We start from the raw sequence: 16286 nt of genomic DNA on the forward strand, positions 1-16286 counted from the left end.
GCTGCTATACTATGATCCTGCCTCAAAGTAGAAACTCTGGTACCCACAACGGCAGATCAGAGGTTTATAAAAGGCCCCTGAGCAAGTCTGCAAAAAAACACAAAGTCAACAGCTGCTTCTACCCATGGTGCCCCAAGTTAATCAGGAACGATTTTATCTTCCATGGGTTGAATTCTGTTGTCAACAGTCATGCAGCAAAATGCCAAGCCAGGGAGGTTTCTGGATGACTCTGTGTCACAAAACACTCATTTTACCATATTCCTGGCTCAGTTGACTTTTGAACAATACAGGGTTAGGGAGGCCAACCTCTGTGTAGTTGAAAATCCTGTGTAACTTTTGACTCCCCAAAAACTTAACTGCTAAAAGCCTACTGTTGACAGGAAGCCTTACCAACAACATAGTTAATGCATATTTTGTATATGTATTTTATACCGTATTCTTACAGTAAAGTTAGCTAGAAAAAAGAAAATGTTACTAAGAAAATCATAAGAGAAAATACATTCACAGTACTGTACTATATTTATTGAAAAAAATCCACATATAAGTGGATGTGTGCAGTTCAAATCTGTGTTGTTCAAGTGCACTTTAAAGCTGGAAGGGACCACTGAAGTCTTTGAGTCTACCTCCTTCACAGTATATACATGGATAAATTAGCAACCAAAGTGCTTAGGCGAGTCGTGGTAAAGAAAATATTGTTCATGACACTTGGTGTTTTTTTTTAAAAAAAATTAGTGTTTATTTATTTTTGAGAGAGAAAGAGAGATGGAGTGCAAGTGGGGGAGGGACATAGAGAGAGGGAGACACAGAATCCGAAGCAGGCTCCAGGCTCTGAGCAGTCAGCACAGAGCCTGATGCGGGGCTCGAACCCATGGACTGCAAGATCATGACCTGAGATGAAGTCGGACACTCAACAACCGACTGAGCCACCCAGGCGCCCTCATGACACTTGTTAAAGAACAGTAAGGAAGATTTTATTTAGGGGGACTACTATACTTTGGTTTATATAGGGAGAGAGTGGGCTCAGGTCCAAATATAACAAGGCAAAGTGGGAATTTATAGCCAAGGAGTAGGGTGGGGGGCAGTGGATGGGAAATTACTCAGAGGAAACATCGGGGGTGAGGGGTGGGTGATTCTGGCTAAAAGGACCTAACAGGATCCTTGCTGAAGGCAGACCAGGGTGATCAGACATCACTTGTGGGTGGTGCAAGATGAGGAATCTTATCAGATTTGAAGGGAGGCAGATATTATGGATGGAGGATTCTGGCTAAATGGACGTAGCAGAGATAAACATGGAAGCTCAAAAGTCAGAGTCTAGGTGAGAAGTAAGTTCAGAGGAGCCTTAGCAGAGTTTGGTCAAAGAGAGAATCTCTGTCAGTAGATAGTGTCAGAACCAAGCCTGGAACCAGGTAACCTGTCTCTGGGCTTTGACTGGCTCTGCTATCAACTGGAATAGCTGTGTGGACAACAATTTTGAGTCCTCCTTTGTTTGGCGATTCCCCAAGACCATCCTCAGGTTCCATGATTCACTAGAAGGACTCACAGGACTCATCAAAGTTGTTCCACTGACAGTTATGGTTTATTGTAATGAAAGGACACAGATTAAAACCAGCAATGGAAAGGCACAGAGGGCAGGGTCCAGGAGAGACCAAGAGCAAGTTTCCATCTGTCCTGTTCGAGTGGAGTTATGTGGGCAGTGCTACTGTCCTAACAGTGAGTGTGACAACACACATGGAGGACTTCCAACCAGGGGAGCTACCTGAGTCTTGGGGTCCAAAGTATTAACTGAGAGTTGGTCACACAGGTCTGGCTGACCTCGGTCTCCAGCCCCTCCAGGGGTCAAGCTGCTACTGGGTAGCTCAAAGCCTCCTCCATAAATCACATTGTTAGCATAGACTTCCTGGTGTGGCCCAAGGCTTCAGGGGAAACAAAGATCTTCTTAACAGGCAAGATATTTCAAGGGCTTAGAGGTCATCTCCCAGGAGCCAGAAATCATTCTTTGGAATATGTAGGGTACAGACAATCTACTCAACTAATTCTTTCATCAAAATTAATTATTTTGAAAAGTTAAAAGTTTTACAAAGTTGGTACCTTGGCCAGATGCTGCCATTGTGCTACTGATTCCTGGTAAGGCCCGACTCTAGTTCTTATTAGAGGCCCATGTTACACCTGACTTAAAATTTCTGTTGAAAGTGGTTCTCCTGGGGGGCTCAGTGGGTTAAGCATCAGACTCTTGATTTCTGCTCAGGTCATGACCTCACAATTCGGTTCATGAGATCAAGCCCTGTGTCAGGCTCCACGCTGAGAGCACTGAGCCTGCTTGGGGTCCTCTCTCCCTCTCTCTCTGCACCCCTTCCTGCTCTTGTATGCTCTCTCTCAAAATAAACATTTTTTTAAAGTTCCATTGAAAGTGGTACTTTCCTTTTCATTGCATTTTTATTTTCATTTTTTAAAATAGTTATTTATTTTGAGAGAGATCATGTGCGAGCATGAGTGGGGGAGAGGCAGAGAGAGAGGAAGAGAGAGAATCCCAAGCAGGCCCCACACCCAGCATGGAGCCCAATGTGGGGTTTGATCTCAGGACCATGAGATCATGACTTGAGCCAAAAGTAAGAGTTGGAGGCTTAACTGACTGAGTCACCCAGGCAGCCCCTTTCATTGCATTTTTAAAAACATTGACATCAATATGGCAATAGCACCTTTGCACTAAAGTGAGCAAGGTGTAGAGCAAAAAGAATCTATTAATTTTCTATTACCACTTGGTGGCTTAAAACAACAGAAGTTTCTTCTTTCACAGTTTTGGAGGACAAGTCTGAAATTAGTATCACTGCACTGAAATCAAGGTGTCAGAAAGGTCCTGTTCCCTCCAAAGGCTTTTGGGGAAAATTCATTCCTTGCCTCTTCCAGCTTCTGGCAGCTGCTGGCATTCCTGTACTAGTGGCTGCATCACACTCCACTCTCTATCTTAATGGTCACATTGTCTTCTACTCTTCTTTGCATGTCAGATCGTACTCTACCTTTCTCTAACGAGGATGCTTATGATGGATAGCACTTAGATCCCAACCAACTGATGGAAGATAATTTTCCTATCTCAAGATCCTTAACTTAATCGTATCTGCAAGGATCCTTTTCTTCTTTCTTTTCTTTCTTTCTTTCTTACCTTTCTTTTCTTTCTTTCTTTTCTTTTCTCTTTCTTTCTTTCTCTTTCTTTCTTTCTTTCTTTTTCTTTCTTTCTTTCTTTCTTTCTTTTTTCTTTCACCAAATAAGGTAACTTCTGCATGTTTCAAGGACTAGGACATGGATACCTTTCAGGGAGCCATTTTTTTCCCCCACAGTCTTACTATAGAGTTTTCCTAGGATTTTTAAGATATGAAAAAAATTGAATTACTTGGATTTACTACACATTTTAAGAATTATCAATGATAAGCCATCAGTATGTACAGGATTTATTAGGCTAAAAGAATATATAGTGCATTAAAGATGGAGTGCTGTTATAGCATAGTGTCAGAAAAAATGGTGGCTTTTAAAATTTTTTGTTAGCGTTTAGTGGAGAGAGAGAGAGAGAGAGAGAGTGAGCACAAGCAGAGGAGGGGCAGAGAGAAGAGTAAGACACAGAATCCTAAGCAGGCTCCAGGCTCTGGGTTGTCAGCACAGAGCCCGATGTGGGCTGACCTGAGCCGAAGTTGGACACTCAACTGACTGAGCCACACAGGCGCCCCAGAAAAATGTTTTGAATTAAAAAAAAATGAAAAGGAAGTGAAAAAATTAGCAGTAATTTGAATGATGACTATACCTTCTTGTGAAAAATGGATGAGATAATTAAGAAAACTAGTTAATCCAAGATTCTAAGACTGTTTGGTAGTATGTAGTTGGTGAAGAAGAAAAGCAATTTTATGTACCTATAAAACTGTGGGCCAGGCTTTTAGGGATTTCCAAAATTCAGCTCCACTCTGTCCCATCTTCTTTTCTATCATTCTCCAACAATACACTGTATAGGTAGAGTTAGACTAGAAAACTATTCTTTAAAATCTGGAAGTTAGTATAAGGAAAAATCATATTTTCTGCTGTGTCTCAGTCTTCAGGATGACTAAATAGACAGTAATAGTGTGAGCTTAGCCTGAAGTGAGATCCACTAACTTTAGTGTAGACGACCCTGGCATAGGGAAGCCAAAGACGGTCCATAGCCCTCCTTACCTGAGACTGAAAAGGACATTTCCATCAGGGTATACACGTAGCATGATGTTCTCCACAGTTGTATCATGGATGAATGATCTTTTAGAATGGACAAAAAATATGTCAGGCACCCAAATCTTTTTGATCAATCTATGATCAAAGGTCATGCTTTTGTTTGTTGTGCTAGGAAAGGAGAGCCTCTCATCTTTCCAGTAATGTCTGAGATAAAAGGTCATTGTAAAGTCCTAGGCAGAGAGAAACAGAGACAAGTCAAAGCCTGTGAGAATATAGTTCAGGATGACCAATCAATACCATTACTCCCAGATTGATTGGCATGGGTGTTAATGACATATAAAATGAATGGCATATATTGTATTTTCTGGTAGATTTAGGATAAATCCAGTGAGCTTGAGTTGCAGAACCTCTCCTTCATCTGGAGTCTGGTGAATGTTGAGTTTCTGGGAACCATAGAGAATTCAATTTGGGTAAGGGAAGCCAGGTTATAACTGGGAAACATTTCTGTGTAAGTACTGGTCAATCACCTAAAGAGATCTCAGAAGAAAAGGACTTGAATCCACATGGCCCAATATTTTATTTTGACTTATTCTTTTTATTGCAAATAAATATTCACTTTTATAATGTATCCATAAATTTATATTGTTTTTGTTAAGGAACAAAACTACAGTCCCATAAAACTACAGCCCCCCCCCCATTTGAATAACCTACAGTCCCACAAAAACAGATACAGTATTTATTAGAGCTATTAGTGGTAAGTGTGCTGTCAGAGATCCTGAGATGGAGACAATGATTTTCTTCAGCTTGGGAGACACAAAGAATACCAATAAATAGTGGTTCTCAAATTCTAGTGTGCAAAAGACTTACCTGTGAATTTGTTAAAATGGCATATTCCCCAGAAGCTAGTACCAGTGTGGCTCAGGGAATTGAATTGTTAGTGTATAACCCAATTGTAAAGAGATAAATATGAGGGGGGATTATATTAATGTTGTTTTAGAGAAAAAAAAATTTGGTTAGTCACTACTTTGAGCTTTGTTTGGCTTTCAGATGCTATGTTTACTATTTTGTTTGTTTGAACAGAAACTCCCCTAGCTACATTCAAGTCATTGGGTGTGGACAATGATGATGTGTTTCACCTTTCACAATTGTTTATTTCTTACTATCATTTATTTCCCAGCAATACTCAAATTATTGTCTAACTAGTTACATGTGATAGAACTTTGACATTTATTATATAGGCAAAAGACAAACTTCAGTAAACTACAAATAAGTCACCAATTAATGATGAACTAGTTTTGGTTTTTTTTTGTTTGTTTGTTTTTTGTTTTTTAGGTTAGGAATAGAGGTACATTGTACTATTGCTCTTGGTTAATCAGGGAGCATCAGCCATGCCTAATTTTGGATTAGGGTGAGCGCAAATAAATAGAATGATTCATTCATTCCCCTAACACTACTCTATAGGGAGTTGTGTGGGTTACTGCATGGACTGCTTTAGTAAGCATATATTTAGAATTAGGTGCTCAGTCTGATTTGAAGGTCACTGGGCAAACACAGAGCCTAGGAAGTGGAATAGCAGACATTGGTACATGTCAGTGATACATCAACATCACCACTAGTGGGCACTATCATGAGAAAGCAGGCTGAAGAGCATGTTGAGAAGAGCGTGGGGTAAAACTCCAAGGAATTGAAAGTGAATTCAGGGTAGGGCAAGTGAATGACAGGGTGGGAAGATGATAAATGAGAAGCAAAAGAAGCCAACACTGGGTGTCACTTATAATTAGAAAGCATTTTGTCATTGGGCATGGAGAACCCAGTCCAGTTTTAGCTGATACTGAATACCAGAGAAGACCTTAATCAGGAGAGAAGGATGAGGTTGGGTTTTAGGGGCAGAGGGTGGAGACAATGAGTCATTCAGGGATAATTTAGAGATTATGCTAGGAAAGGGGAAATGAATGTTTGCTCCTAGAGTACAACAGGCTCAAGAAAATGTCAGTAAAAGCAGATTTTGGTCAGGTAAGACCCAAAACCTTCTAAACAAGGCATTTTTGAGTAGTGAGTACTATCTGTGCTATTGCCTTTGGAGTAGTGTGGTTAAAATGAAGGAAGTTTCAGAGTGAACTGAAATAAATATTGAATTTTCTAATGATAAGGACTAGAAGAACATTAATTGAAGATTGAAACAAGATATAATAGGTCATAAAAAATTTTGTTTAGAATTTGTTGGAATTTTTATATGTCCTATAATTTTTCATTCAGCTAGCATTTCGATGGCAATAACTAGCTGGAGGAATCACTATAAATAAAAATATTAAGTATACATGTAAATATATTGCTTGATCTTCCAACTTCATTGATTAATGTTTTCTAGATCTGGCTTCCTTAAGAGATTCCCAACCTTGTTCTCTCTCTCTCTCCTTTTTTTTTTTTTTATGCATCTTCATTTTTTTTTTTACATTTTATCTTTCATTGTGGTATTTGCATATTATAAAAGTAATACATAAAATCTAAATTTCAAGCAGAAAGAAGTGAATAGAGAGAGCCAAGCAACTTCAACTCTATGACGTAAAATAAGAAAAATATATAATAGTAACATACATAACTAAAATGGTTTATTAAAGCACCAGTGATTTTGACACTATTCTCTAACCTTCCAGGGAAAGACCAATGTCTTGTGGAGAAACTTACCATGTTAACCTCCGAAATGCTGTCAAGGCTTTCAATTTGGACATCTATACCCACTGGTACTGGAGACCCTTAAGAAAGAAGAATGAATGATATACTCAGAAATCATTAAAATTATTTTGGAAACATTCAAAGCAGAGAGAGATCAATGTTGCAAATTAACAACAAATTTCTCCAGTATCCATCAATATATTATCATACACTTAATGACAATAAAAGGGCACATATATAAATAAACGTTATTTCAATAATTATTATATATTTGCTTATGAACAACTCAGTATCTTCCTTCTTATAGTATACTTAGAGTATAGAAATAGTGTTTCAATTTTTTTTTGTTTTGGCTAGTAGTGATTTAAAAAGGAAGAACGTTTCAAAAATATGTCTGAGAGTATGTAGAATTATGGGTTCTCTACGGTAAGAGTCATATTTTATAGTCAGGGAGTGTAGTCATGGAATTCATGACTCTGGGAAGTGTGGAAGCCTTTTCTCTCTTGCCAAAAACTCAGCCTCTTTCACTTGGGCTGTGCATGGCAGACTAGAGGAACACAGATGATAGTATAGTGCTGTGCAGGGACGTCAAACATTCACAGATGTCCCTTTGCAGAACATCAGTAACCACAACCTGCAGTTCGGATGAAGCAAACATCCTTCAAATGTGTTTGAGGGACATCTGGATGGCTCAGTCGGTTAAGCATCTGACTCTTGATTGGGCTCAGGTCATGATCTCACGGTTTGTGAGTTCAAGCCTTGCATCGGGCTCTACACTGACAGTGCAGAGCCTGGTTGGGATTCTCTCTCACCCTTTTCCTCTCTCTCTCTCTCAAGATAAATAAATACATTTGAAAAAAAAAAAAGAAACATGTTTGATAAAAATGTATTGAAAGTCAGAACTGGAGAAATCTCAGACAGACTAGTGTTGAGATGTGTTTGCAGTTGGGCCTCAGAGAACCAGGTTGTGACCAATTCTCAATTAAATCTTATTGTCTCTGTATAATTCTGAATTTTAAAAAATGCTTTCAACTATTTTTGAAAAAATAGAAATCTTGCCTAGATGGATCCCAGGTGGCTGTTTTAGTCAAGATTCTGAGAATGAGAAGGGTCAGGCTAGAAAACTTCCTTACTAAGGCTAATTAATGTCTGGATGTGCTATATGTGACATACATGTGCATACCATTCAACAAAGCACCTAATTATTGTGTTTTAAATGTGCAACTTATTTTAAAACAAGATACGCCTCACCAGTCCCTGTCCACCATCTTTGACTCCCTTCATTAAGGCTGAAGACACCTTCCTTTTACAAATACAGATTCCCTTTTATGTTCCATAATATACCCTTATATCATTCCTTATTTACAGAGGTTGTAGCTGGACAGGCCCCGGGTCTGTCACTCAAATATATTTCTGCTCCAGGCTTCAGGAACACCTTACTTGCATCTTAACCACTAATGACTTCCTGCCATATTGGATTAATTACTTTCTACAACATTAATTATGACAATTATATTTAAAAATTGTTTAATGATAATTATGATTATGCATTAACTTGGGGACATTTCAATATTACTCCATTACTTATTGAGTTCAGCTCTAATGCTTTTGTTTTGTTTACTCTTTTTCCTTAATAAGTATAGATATCAAAATAAAACTTCATGGCCTTTCAGGATGGCTTCAGGATGAGTACATCTTTCCATTAACTCCAATACTCCAAGGGACTGAAAGGCTTGCCAAGATCTTAGAGAGAGGTAGCAGGAATGTCCTGGTTAAAATTCCAGTGTTAGAGTCACAGACTAGAGTTTGAACCTAACTCGACCACTCATATGTGATCTAGGGTAAGTAACGTTTCTAAGCTTAGTTTCCTCACCTTTAAAATCTCACCTTGGAGACTTATTTGAGGACTAGAAACAATGCGCAGTTAGTGAACTTAATTGGTGCTCAATAAATGGCACTAAATAAATGTTATTGCTACTGCAATTCAGCAAAAATGTGAACCTGCTCCAAGGAATGCAAGCTACTATTCCCAATCCGACACTCAAACATTTAGATAATCCGTCCACCTCTGACTAGAAAATGATACAGTGCTTCTCATAGAGTTCTTATTTCATGACAAAACCTGAGAACAATTTGCATTTGGGATCGTGTGACCTGTAAGCAGATCCCAGTTGCTAATGACTATTTCTGCAAGGCTGGGGCACTCTTATAAAGCCACCATCCAAGGAGGTAGTTATGCCACCACTGGGTGAGCAACAGACCCTCAGGGTTGTTTGAAGGCTGGTCTGAGAGTGGGACAGAAACATGGCTAGGAGTGGACTCCTAGAAACATTCTACATTTCTTTTTTTTCCTTTCGATTTATTCTATTCTTGTGGGGATGAGCTCTGCCATTTTGAAGAAAAGTGTTTGCCCTCAGATGTCATCTGACTTCATTTTTAGCTCCTTTGAACTCCATGCTCAAGTGTACCTTGTCTGGGGTCTGGGAATCTACACATTCCTGAGGACCGTGTGGAGAGTGAGGGGCATATAAAGGCAAGATACAAAATCACAGAATTGTGGAGATACATATAAGTGCCAAAAATTCTTTTTACAGATAAGGAGCTGAGTCTCAGAGAAAGGGTAATAATAAAGCAGATACATTAAAAATCATAGAATTTCTAGCCACTAAACCTGAACTGAAGCCAAACTTCCGTAAATCCCTTAATTCCTCTGAGTTTAGTTTGCTTATCTGTAAAATAGTGGGAATAATTCTGTGGTACTTCCCTAATAGCATCACTGTGAGACTAAGCAAAACAATGCATGTCAAGACCTTGACCTAACCCCATTCAAATGGCTTAACAACCAACTTGTTCAGCGTCTACTGGATCAGTCATACATATAACAACATGAATGATAACAATTTCACAAATACTTTCATTAATGCTATATATAAAGCATCTGGAATACAGTAAAAATAAATAAATATTAACCATTATCATGTGTTGATTTTCCAGGATCGTTGTCTAGGTAGTAGTACGCACATTTATAGTCTTTTTTTTACATACATAGATTGCCAGTCTATTTTTTACATAGGCTGGGATAAGAGTTAAATAACAGTTACACATCTTATGTGGATAGTGCATTTAAAATACATTATACAGTATTTTATCCCATATTGTCATTATAGCCGTTTGTTAGGTAGGTTGAGCCAATGTTAGATGCAATTGACATACGACCTAACTCATTCAGAGATACTGGAGAGCTTGCCTGAAACCTAAAGCTAGTTAATGCAGGAATACAGCCAGGTCCCTCTGGCTCTCAGTCTAGTCCTTTTGTTTGACAAGCATGGATTATACAAGCGGCTCTCACAACGTTAGCTTTTGACTGGACTCAGTAGCCAGTATCTAGATGCTAAATTGATTTCACTTTAAAGAACCAAAGAAATCATCTCTAGGACTGAGACAAAAAAGCCCTTAGTGATGAGAGATGTAAAGGGTGGGGAAAACATAAAGAAAATGAGCTGCTATTTACAACCCAAGTTAAACAAAAAGCTCCCCTAAATTTATATCCTCCTGTTTCCACATAATGAGTCAATTAATCTTCTAATGTTTTATAAAAGTAAAAAACACTGCGGTAGCAGCTGGTTTTAATGTTAAAGCTAATTAGGAAAACACATTAAGGCAAGAGAAGTGCTGAAGTTACATTTAGCTCAAGAGGAAAGAGGTATGTGTGTGTGTTTATGTTGTGGACAAGTATAAAGAAAGAGAAGATAAATTAAAGCTTGTCATTTATATCCTGCAGCCTGATTTCCTCAGGAAGGCAGCCTTGAGAGAACAGAGAAATGGGTCACCGGTAGGAAGAGCTGCTCTGACCAAGACAAGAGAAGGTTAAGGACTGTATTTCACAGAGCTACCAGTGTGACACTTCGGACTGAATTTATGGATTTTTCTGCCTGAAATGACTGAACATGTAAGACATTTGGACACCATTTAGCCCCAGTCCACGATTGTCAGAAAAATTTCCTCATCGTGGGATGATTTGCCACCTGCCACTAAGTAGCGTTTCAATTGCATTTTTAATAACCCCACAAAGTAGCCTCAGGAAAAATAAAATTGTTTAAAAAAATCATTCCCACTCAAAATCTTAACAGGTTATCTCTAACAGACCAAAACAAGTGGAAATGTAAGGTCAATTCTATGTTTTTGTTGGGGATGGGGATGATACACGCAAGGGAGAATGAAGATTTAAGTGTTTTAAGGTAAGAACAGAGGGTCCTCACTTGGCAATCTACAGTCGTGTTTCTCAAATTGTAAAGTGTGTTCAAATCACCTGGGGATTTTATTAAAATGTGGATTTTGATTCAGAAAGGCTGAGCAAGGAGCCTGAGCTTCTGCATTTCTAACTAACTTCCAGGTGATTCTGCTGCTGGCCCTTGAACCATTTTGAGCGATGAAGCTTTCTAGAGTGCGTGTTTCAAGGTCCAAATAAAGGACAGTCATTTTTCTCTTACTCTTTCTGGGTTTCAATGGTTCAAAATAGACTCACAGAAACCCTTTTCTCTAAGATAGGAATTCATTTAATTGAGGAACCTAAACTGACAGGAATTAGGGCAGCGTTTTGAATTGGTGTTGAAGAGCATACATCATTTTGGGGTTCGAATTGCTGTTCAGGAGACGCCAGTTCCAAGCGATTCCTGTGAGACTGGCGCCCTCTAGTGTCTAAAAAGGCCCGCAGCAGGGCAAATTTCTCTTCATAACATTTTCTCCAACTAAATGGTGATGGAGGAGAATTTAGAAGTTTTGTATTGAATCATGGAGACCAAGGTACAGAATGATTGCATGATAGTTGTAGAGCATATTATCAAAACGTTGGGCAAACTTTGGTTGGGGGAAAGAAACGGTCTGTTGGAAATTGAGGGCTCAGGCATCTTTAGGAGAATTGCAGTAAGGAACACATTTAAGGAACAGTGATGTGAAGAAAACAAGATAAAGAAGCGGCCTTGGAAGTGAAACACGGACATACTTTAACTTGATTAATTTAGAGGCATCTAAAACCTTAAATTCAGTTCAGTAAGTGTGAGAAATTCTCTGGAAAAACCAAAAATGAAACTCACCAAGATCTACTCTGATGCTGATAATCGAATTCAGCAATTATCAAGTGTGATTCTCAGACCGGGTTCATCAGCATCACCTAGCAATTTATTAGAAATGCAAATAGTTGGCCCCACCCAGACCTAGGGAATTAAAACCTGGGTGTGGGGGTGGGGCTCAGTAATTTGTTGTGAAGAAGCCCCCAGGTGGCTTTGATGCCTGCTAATGTTTTAGTCAAGAATGTAATAAAATCAAAGCTAGACACTCAGAATTGCAATCCAATGGATTCCATGAAATTAAACAACAACAAATATCCTTCAACATAAAAACTACCTGACGTACTGTTTTATTTTACCTGCTAACAAGTGAGTTCTCTGACGTACCAACAAGCTTCCTTTGGTCATAACCACGATATAGCAAGTGTCACGTTTCCCCCACCCCATGCCAAAAATCAAAGTATTCGTTATTTTTGAAAAAGCTGCACCTGTTCTACAGCTGAGGGCTCCTGCCTTCTCAGCCTCACATTCACTTCTGTCACATCCACACCTCTAGTATTCTGAAAAGTTGTCAGCTCGGGAATGGTATGAATGGGGAATTTAGGTCAATGATAGAAGAATCAGGATGGATTTAGCAGTAAGGCAGAGAGTTCACATTAACCGCTTGATTTTACCACATTCTGTGTGTCTCTGGAAAACTTGGTACCCTCTGTGATGCAACTGTATGCTCATTAAACAATCTGAGGAAAGACATTGTTCCAAGTATGTCTTTACCTGGCTTTCTTCTGTCCTCCTTATTTGCCCTTGCATCTTGGTTCTCCCACATACTGCTTTTTTCATGGCTTTGAGCAAATCTCCTAACCTCTCTACACCCCAGTCTCCACACTGGAATAGGAGGGATCACGATAGTGCCTCTTTCTTAGGAGGGTGGAATAAGCTAGTGCATTAATAGCCTCAGCCCAGTGCTTGGCACTCCAATATTCTGATCAACTTCAGTTGCTGGAAGTGATTGAAGGAGAAACCTGAACAGAGTTGTTCCATAGGGAGCCATGGCATTTGGTGTGTTCGTCCTTCCACCAAAGCCGGGCACTCCAGCTTATAAGGTTATTCACAAGATTTCAGGAATATCATTACATAATACAATTTACAGGTTTTAGTTGAAAGAATAAGCTGCTGTATAGGCAGTATATATCCATTCACTATTTATTGAACACATATTATTTACAATTAGTAAACAGTATGAATATTTACTAAAGATATTTATCTTCTTTGTGATTAATTTAAAATGTATCAATTGTTCTCATTCAAGACAGTATCATTGTAAACATTTTTTTTAATAGATGGTCTTTGCTTGTGTTTTGGTCTTAATTGCTTCAAATTTTCAGCTTCATTTTGACAGTGCAATGGATTGTGACATAAGAGTTTCATTTTTTTTATTTTTAATAAAAAATATTTAAACATTTATTTATTTTTGAGAGACAGAGAGAGATAGAGCACAAGCAGGGGAGGAGCAGAGAGGGAGAGGGAGACACAGAATCCAAAGCAGGCTCCAGGCCCTGGGCTGTCAGCACAGAGCCCTACGCGGGGCCCAAACCCACAGACCGCGAAATCATGACCTGAGCTGAAGTCAGCTGCTTAACCAACTGAGCCACCCAGGCACCCTAGACATAAGAGTTTTAGAAAGATAATACTCACCTCCAAATCCAGGTCTCATTGCAAAATCATGGTCCTCTATATGGAGAAGTTGTTTGTATTTCAGGAGCCATGCTTTGGTGCTGTCATTGTTTCTCATTCTGGTTTCTTGTTTGCTCTCCCTCCAAAGGGGAAAAAATAGTTTTAAGATACATATACTTCTGGGTGTTTTGATTTAGGTTAGCCTTCTGTATTCAACATGGTATCCTCTGAAATATATACATAGAAGCTCATTTTCTCAGCTTGTATTACACTTAGCTAAAGATCTGCCAACATTTACTCTTCATTATATAAAGGTGGGGCAGGTAAGGGAACCCAAAATTTGGAGCAACTTATATAAAAAACTTAGTTTGGATGTAAGGCACTATTACATAATGCAGGCAGTATTTCTCCAAATATGGTTTTGAGACCAGGAAAACCTTATCGCTACCACCTTATCCCAGATCACCTAAACCAAAGCCTGAGGAAACAAGGCCTAGGAATCTGCATTAAACATGTTACCTAAGTGATTCTTGGGGTCACTGAAGTCAAAGTACTTCTGCACCAAGACAGTAAAACAAAACAAAACAAAACAAAAACAAAATCACTGTAGAATTGTAAACTGATGAAAATAGTTTTACAAAGACAAAAGGAGCAGAAAGTATGGGTACAAGTTGAGATTTGAGTAGAATGTCTGCAGTAGGTTCTAGGACCTGAGGGATGGCAATGGGAATGGAGAAGGATCCAAAGGAAAAATGGATGGATTTAACAATTGATTGGATTTGATGTCTGGTCCAGTTGTGAAGTGAGCAAAGTCAATTTTCACCTACAGTTATCCAGCATGTAGGCAAAGTGGGGAGTGGCCTCTCAGGTGTTCCCAGAGTCTGATGTGGGGGTTTACTCTGTTACTCCCTGGGTCTGTGAACTCGGGAAAGCTGCTGGATCTCCCTGACTCATTTTCTGTCCTGTGATACACACTTCGAGTGATTTGCTAAGTGTGGAAGCAGAATGTCTGTGGAAGCCCAGCTCCTCTGGAACTAGAGCAGCTCTCTTGTTCTGGGTGCTAGAGACTTTGCTCAGCTCCTTCCAGAGAAACATGTCTGCCATCTTCATTGTCATCATCAGCAGCAGCAGCAGCAATAACAACACCAGGCATTGAAGGGGCTACTAAGTGAATTCTAGTTACTCTGAATTCCTGATATGCTTTTGCATTAATAAATGTCTTCTCCAGAAAAGAGATGTGAACTTTAACATAAGACTTGTGGATACGATTTCTTAGCTTAATAAAGTGACATTGATGGTGAGAATTTCACATCCTGAAGCAGCTGATTCAAGAAATATGTCCAGGCTTAAAGGCACCTATCACCATCCATATGGTTTTTCAATAGGGAAGTTTCTGGTTGAGACCCTCAGAGGTTTATGTATGTATTTTTGTCATTGAGAGAAATGGGGAAGTTGGAAGAAGAAATCTGCCTTGGGTAGAAGACAATGAGTTTGATTTTAAACTTGTTAAGTCATTGTATTCTACAAATAAGTGAACATATAGAACTATTTCTTCCAAGGATCTCAAATTAACTAGAACCTTTCTTTTAAGGAGCTAGAGTGAACTATTTATTGAAAAAGTAATAGTAGCTAATGTGTTTATTAGATGCCTATTATGTTCAAGGTCTCATGCCAGGATGTTTTATAAATATTAAATATTATCTTCTTTGGCATGTGTCTGAATCACCTGGCTTGCTGGGACCTATTCCCAGAACTTCTGATTCAAGAGGCTGGGGATGTGAGAGTTTGCATTTATAACAGTTTCTTAGGAGAACCATTGGTCTGGAAAACAGTTGACATTTAATAAAAGCTAGCTAATTGTTATCATTTTAGGAAAACTCAAGTGTAGCTTTGGGTGGAAACTCATGAAAATTTGTGAATTCCTTTGGTAATATAATATAACAAAATGGCCGTCACTTGTTTTTTTGGAAGCATACATTTTCAGAAGCATCATGTGATTGAAAAGGATAAATCTTAATTAAGATTCCCAAGAACACTGAACACAGAGCCTATGTGAAGTGCACTCTTGGCAGGTAGCGAAAGCACACACACTATTTTTAACTTGAGGGCTCTTCTGATGCACAGTGAGATGTCCCATACTTATTTATTTTTTACTTTATTTATACCTCATCTATTTTTCACAAAGGATTATGTGGCTTACATACCCTCTAAAAGAATTTGAAAATCTACGTACTCACACATTTAAATAGATGTCAACAATTTTCTCATTATAAACTTTAAAATTACTTAAATATCAAAAATTTAGAAGAAAACCCATATCCTTCCTCTTAATGTATTCAATGAATCTAAATACCCACACTATGCAATTTAAAATATGTGAATAAACTCCCCCTTTAAAAAGAAGAATAAACTCCCCTTTATATCATTCCTTGTTTTCTTTGAACTTGTATTTCCATTTTATTACATTCATAGAATTTTATCACCTCACCATATTTCTTTGCAAGAATATATGTATACACATTAACTATTGTGTATTATGTATACACATTAGCATCTATGACTATTACAATTGGAGCAAAACATAACTCATATAAATGTTGATAGATACTTATTAAAATTTTATTGGCAATGGATTTCTTAATGAAGTGATTATACATCTTCCCCAATTACATCGTGTACATGGATATT

General features: G+C 38.5%; 1 protein-coding gene across 1 annotated transcript in view; it reads right to left on the bottom strand.

The window, feature by feature from the left end:
* The window catches only part of GABRR3 (gamma-aminobutyric acid type A receptor subunit rho3), a 47244-nt gene that overhangs the window by 23024 nt on the left and 7934 nt on the right, over positions 1-16286 (bottom strand). Inside the window, exons 2-4 of the mRNA XM_049628069.1 lie at positions 13620-13738; positions 6871-6938; positions 4192-4415 (exon numbers count right to left, since the gene is read on the bottom strand). Coding sequence (XP_049484026.1) covers positions 4192-4415; positions 6871-6938; positions 13620-13738 — 411 coding nt within the window. The remainder of the gene's footprint in view (positions 1-4191; positions 4416-6870; positions 6939-13619; positions 13739-16286) is intronic.

This window comes from Panthera uncia, chromosome C2 (assembly GCF_023721935.1).
Source record: "Panthera uncia isolate 11264 chromosome C2, Puncia_PCG_1.0, whole genome shotgun sequence".
Taxonomy (NCBI): domain Eukaryota; kingdom Metazoa; phylum Chordata; class Mammalia; order Carnivora; family Felidae; genus Panthera; species Panthera uncia.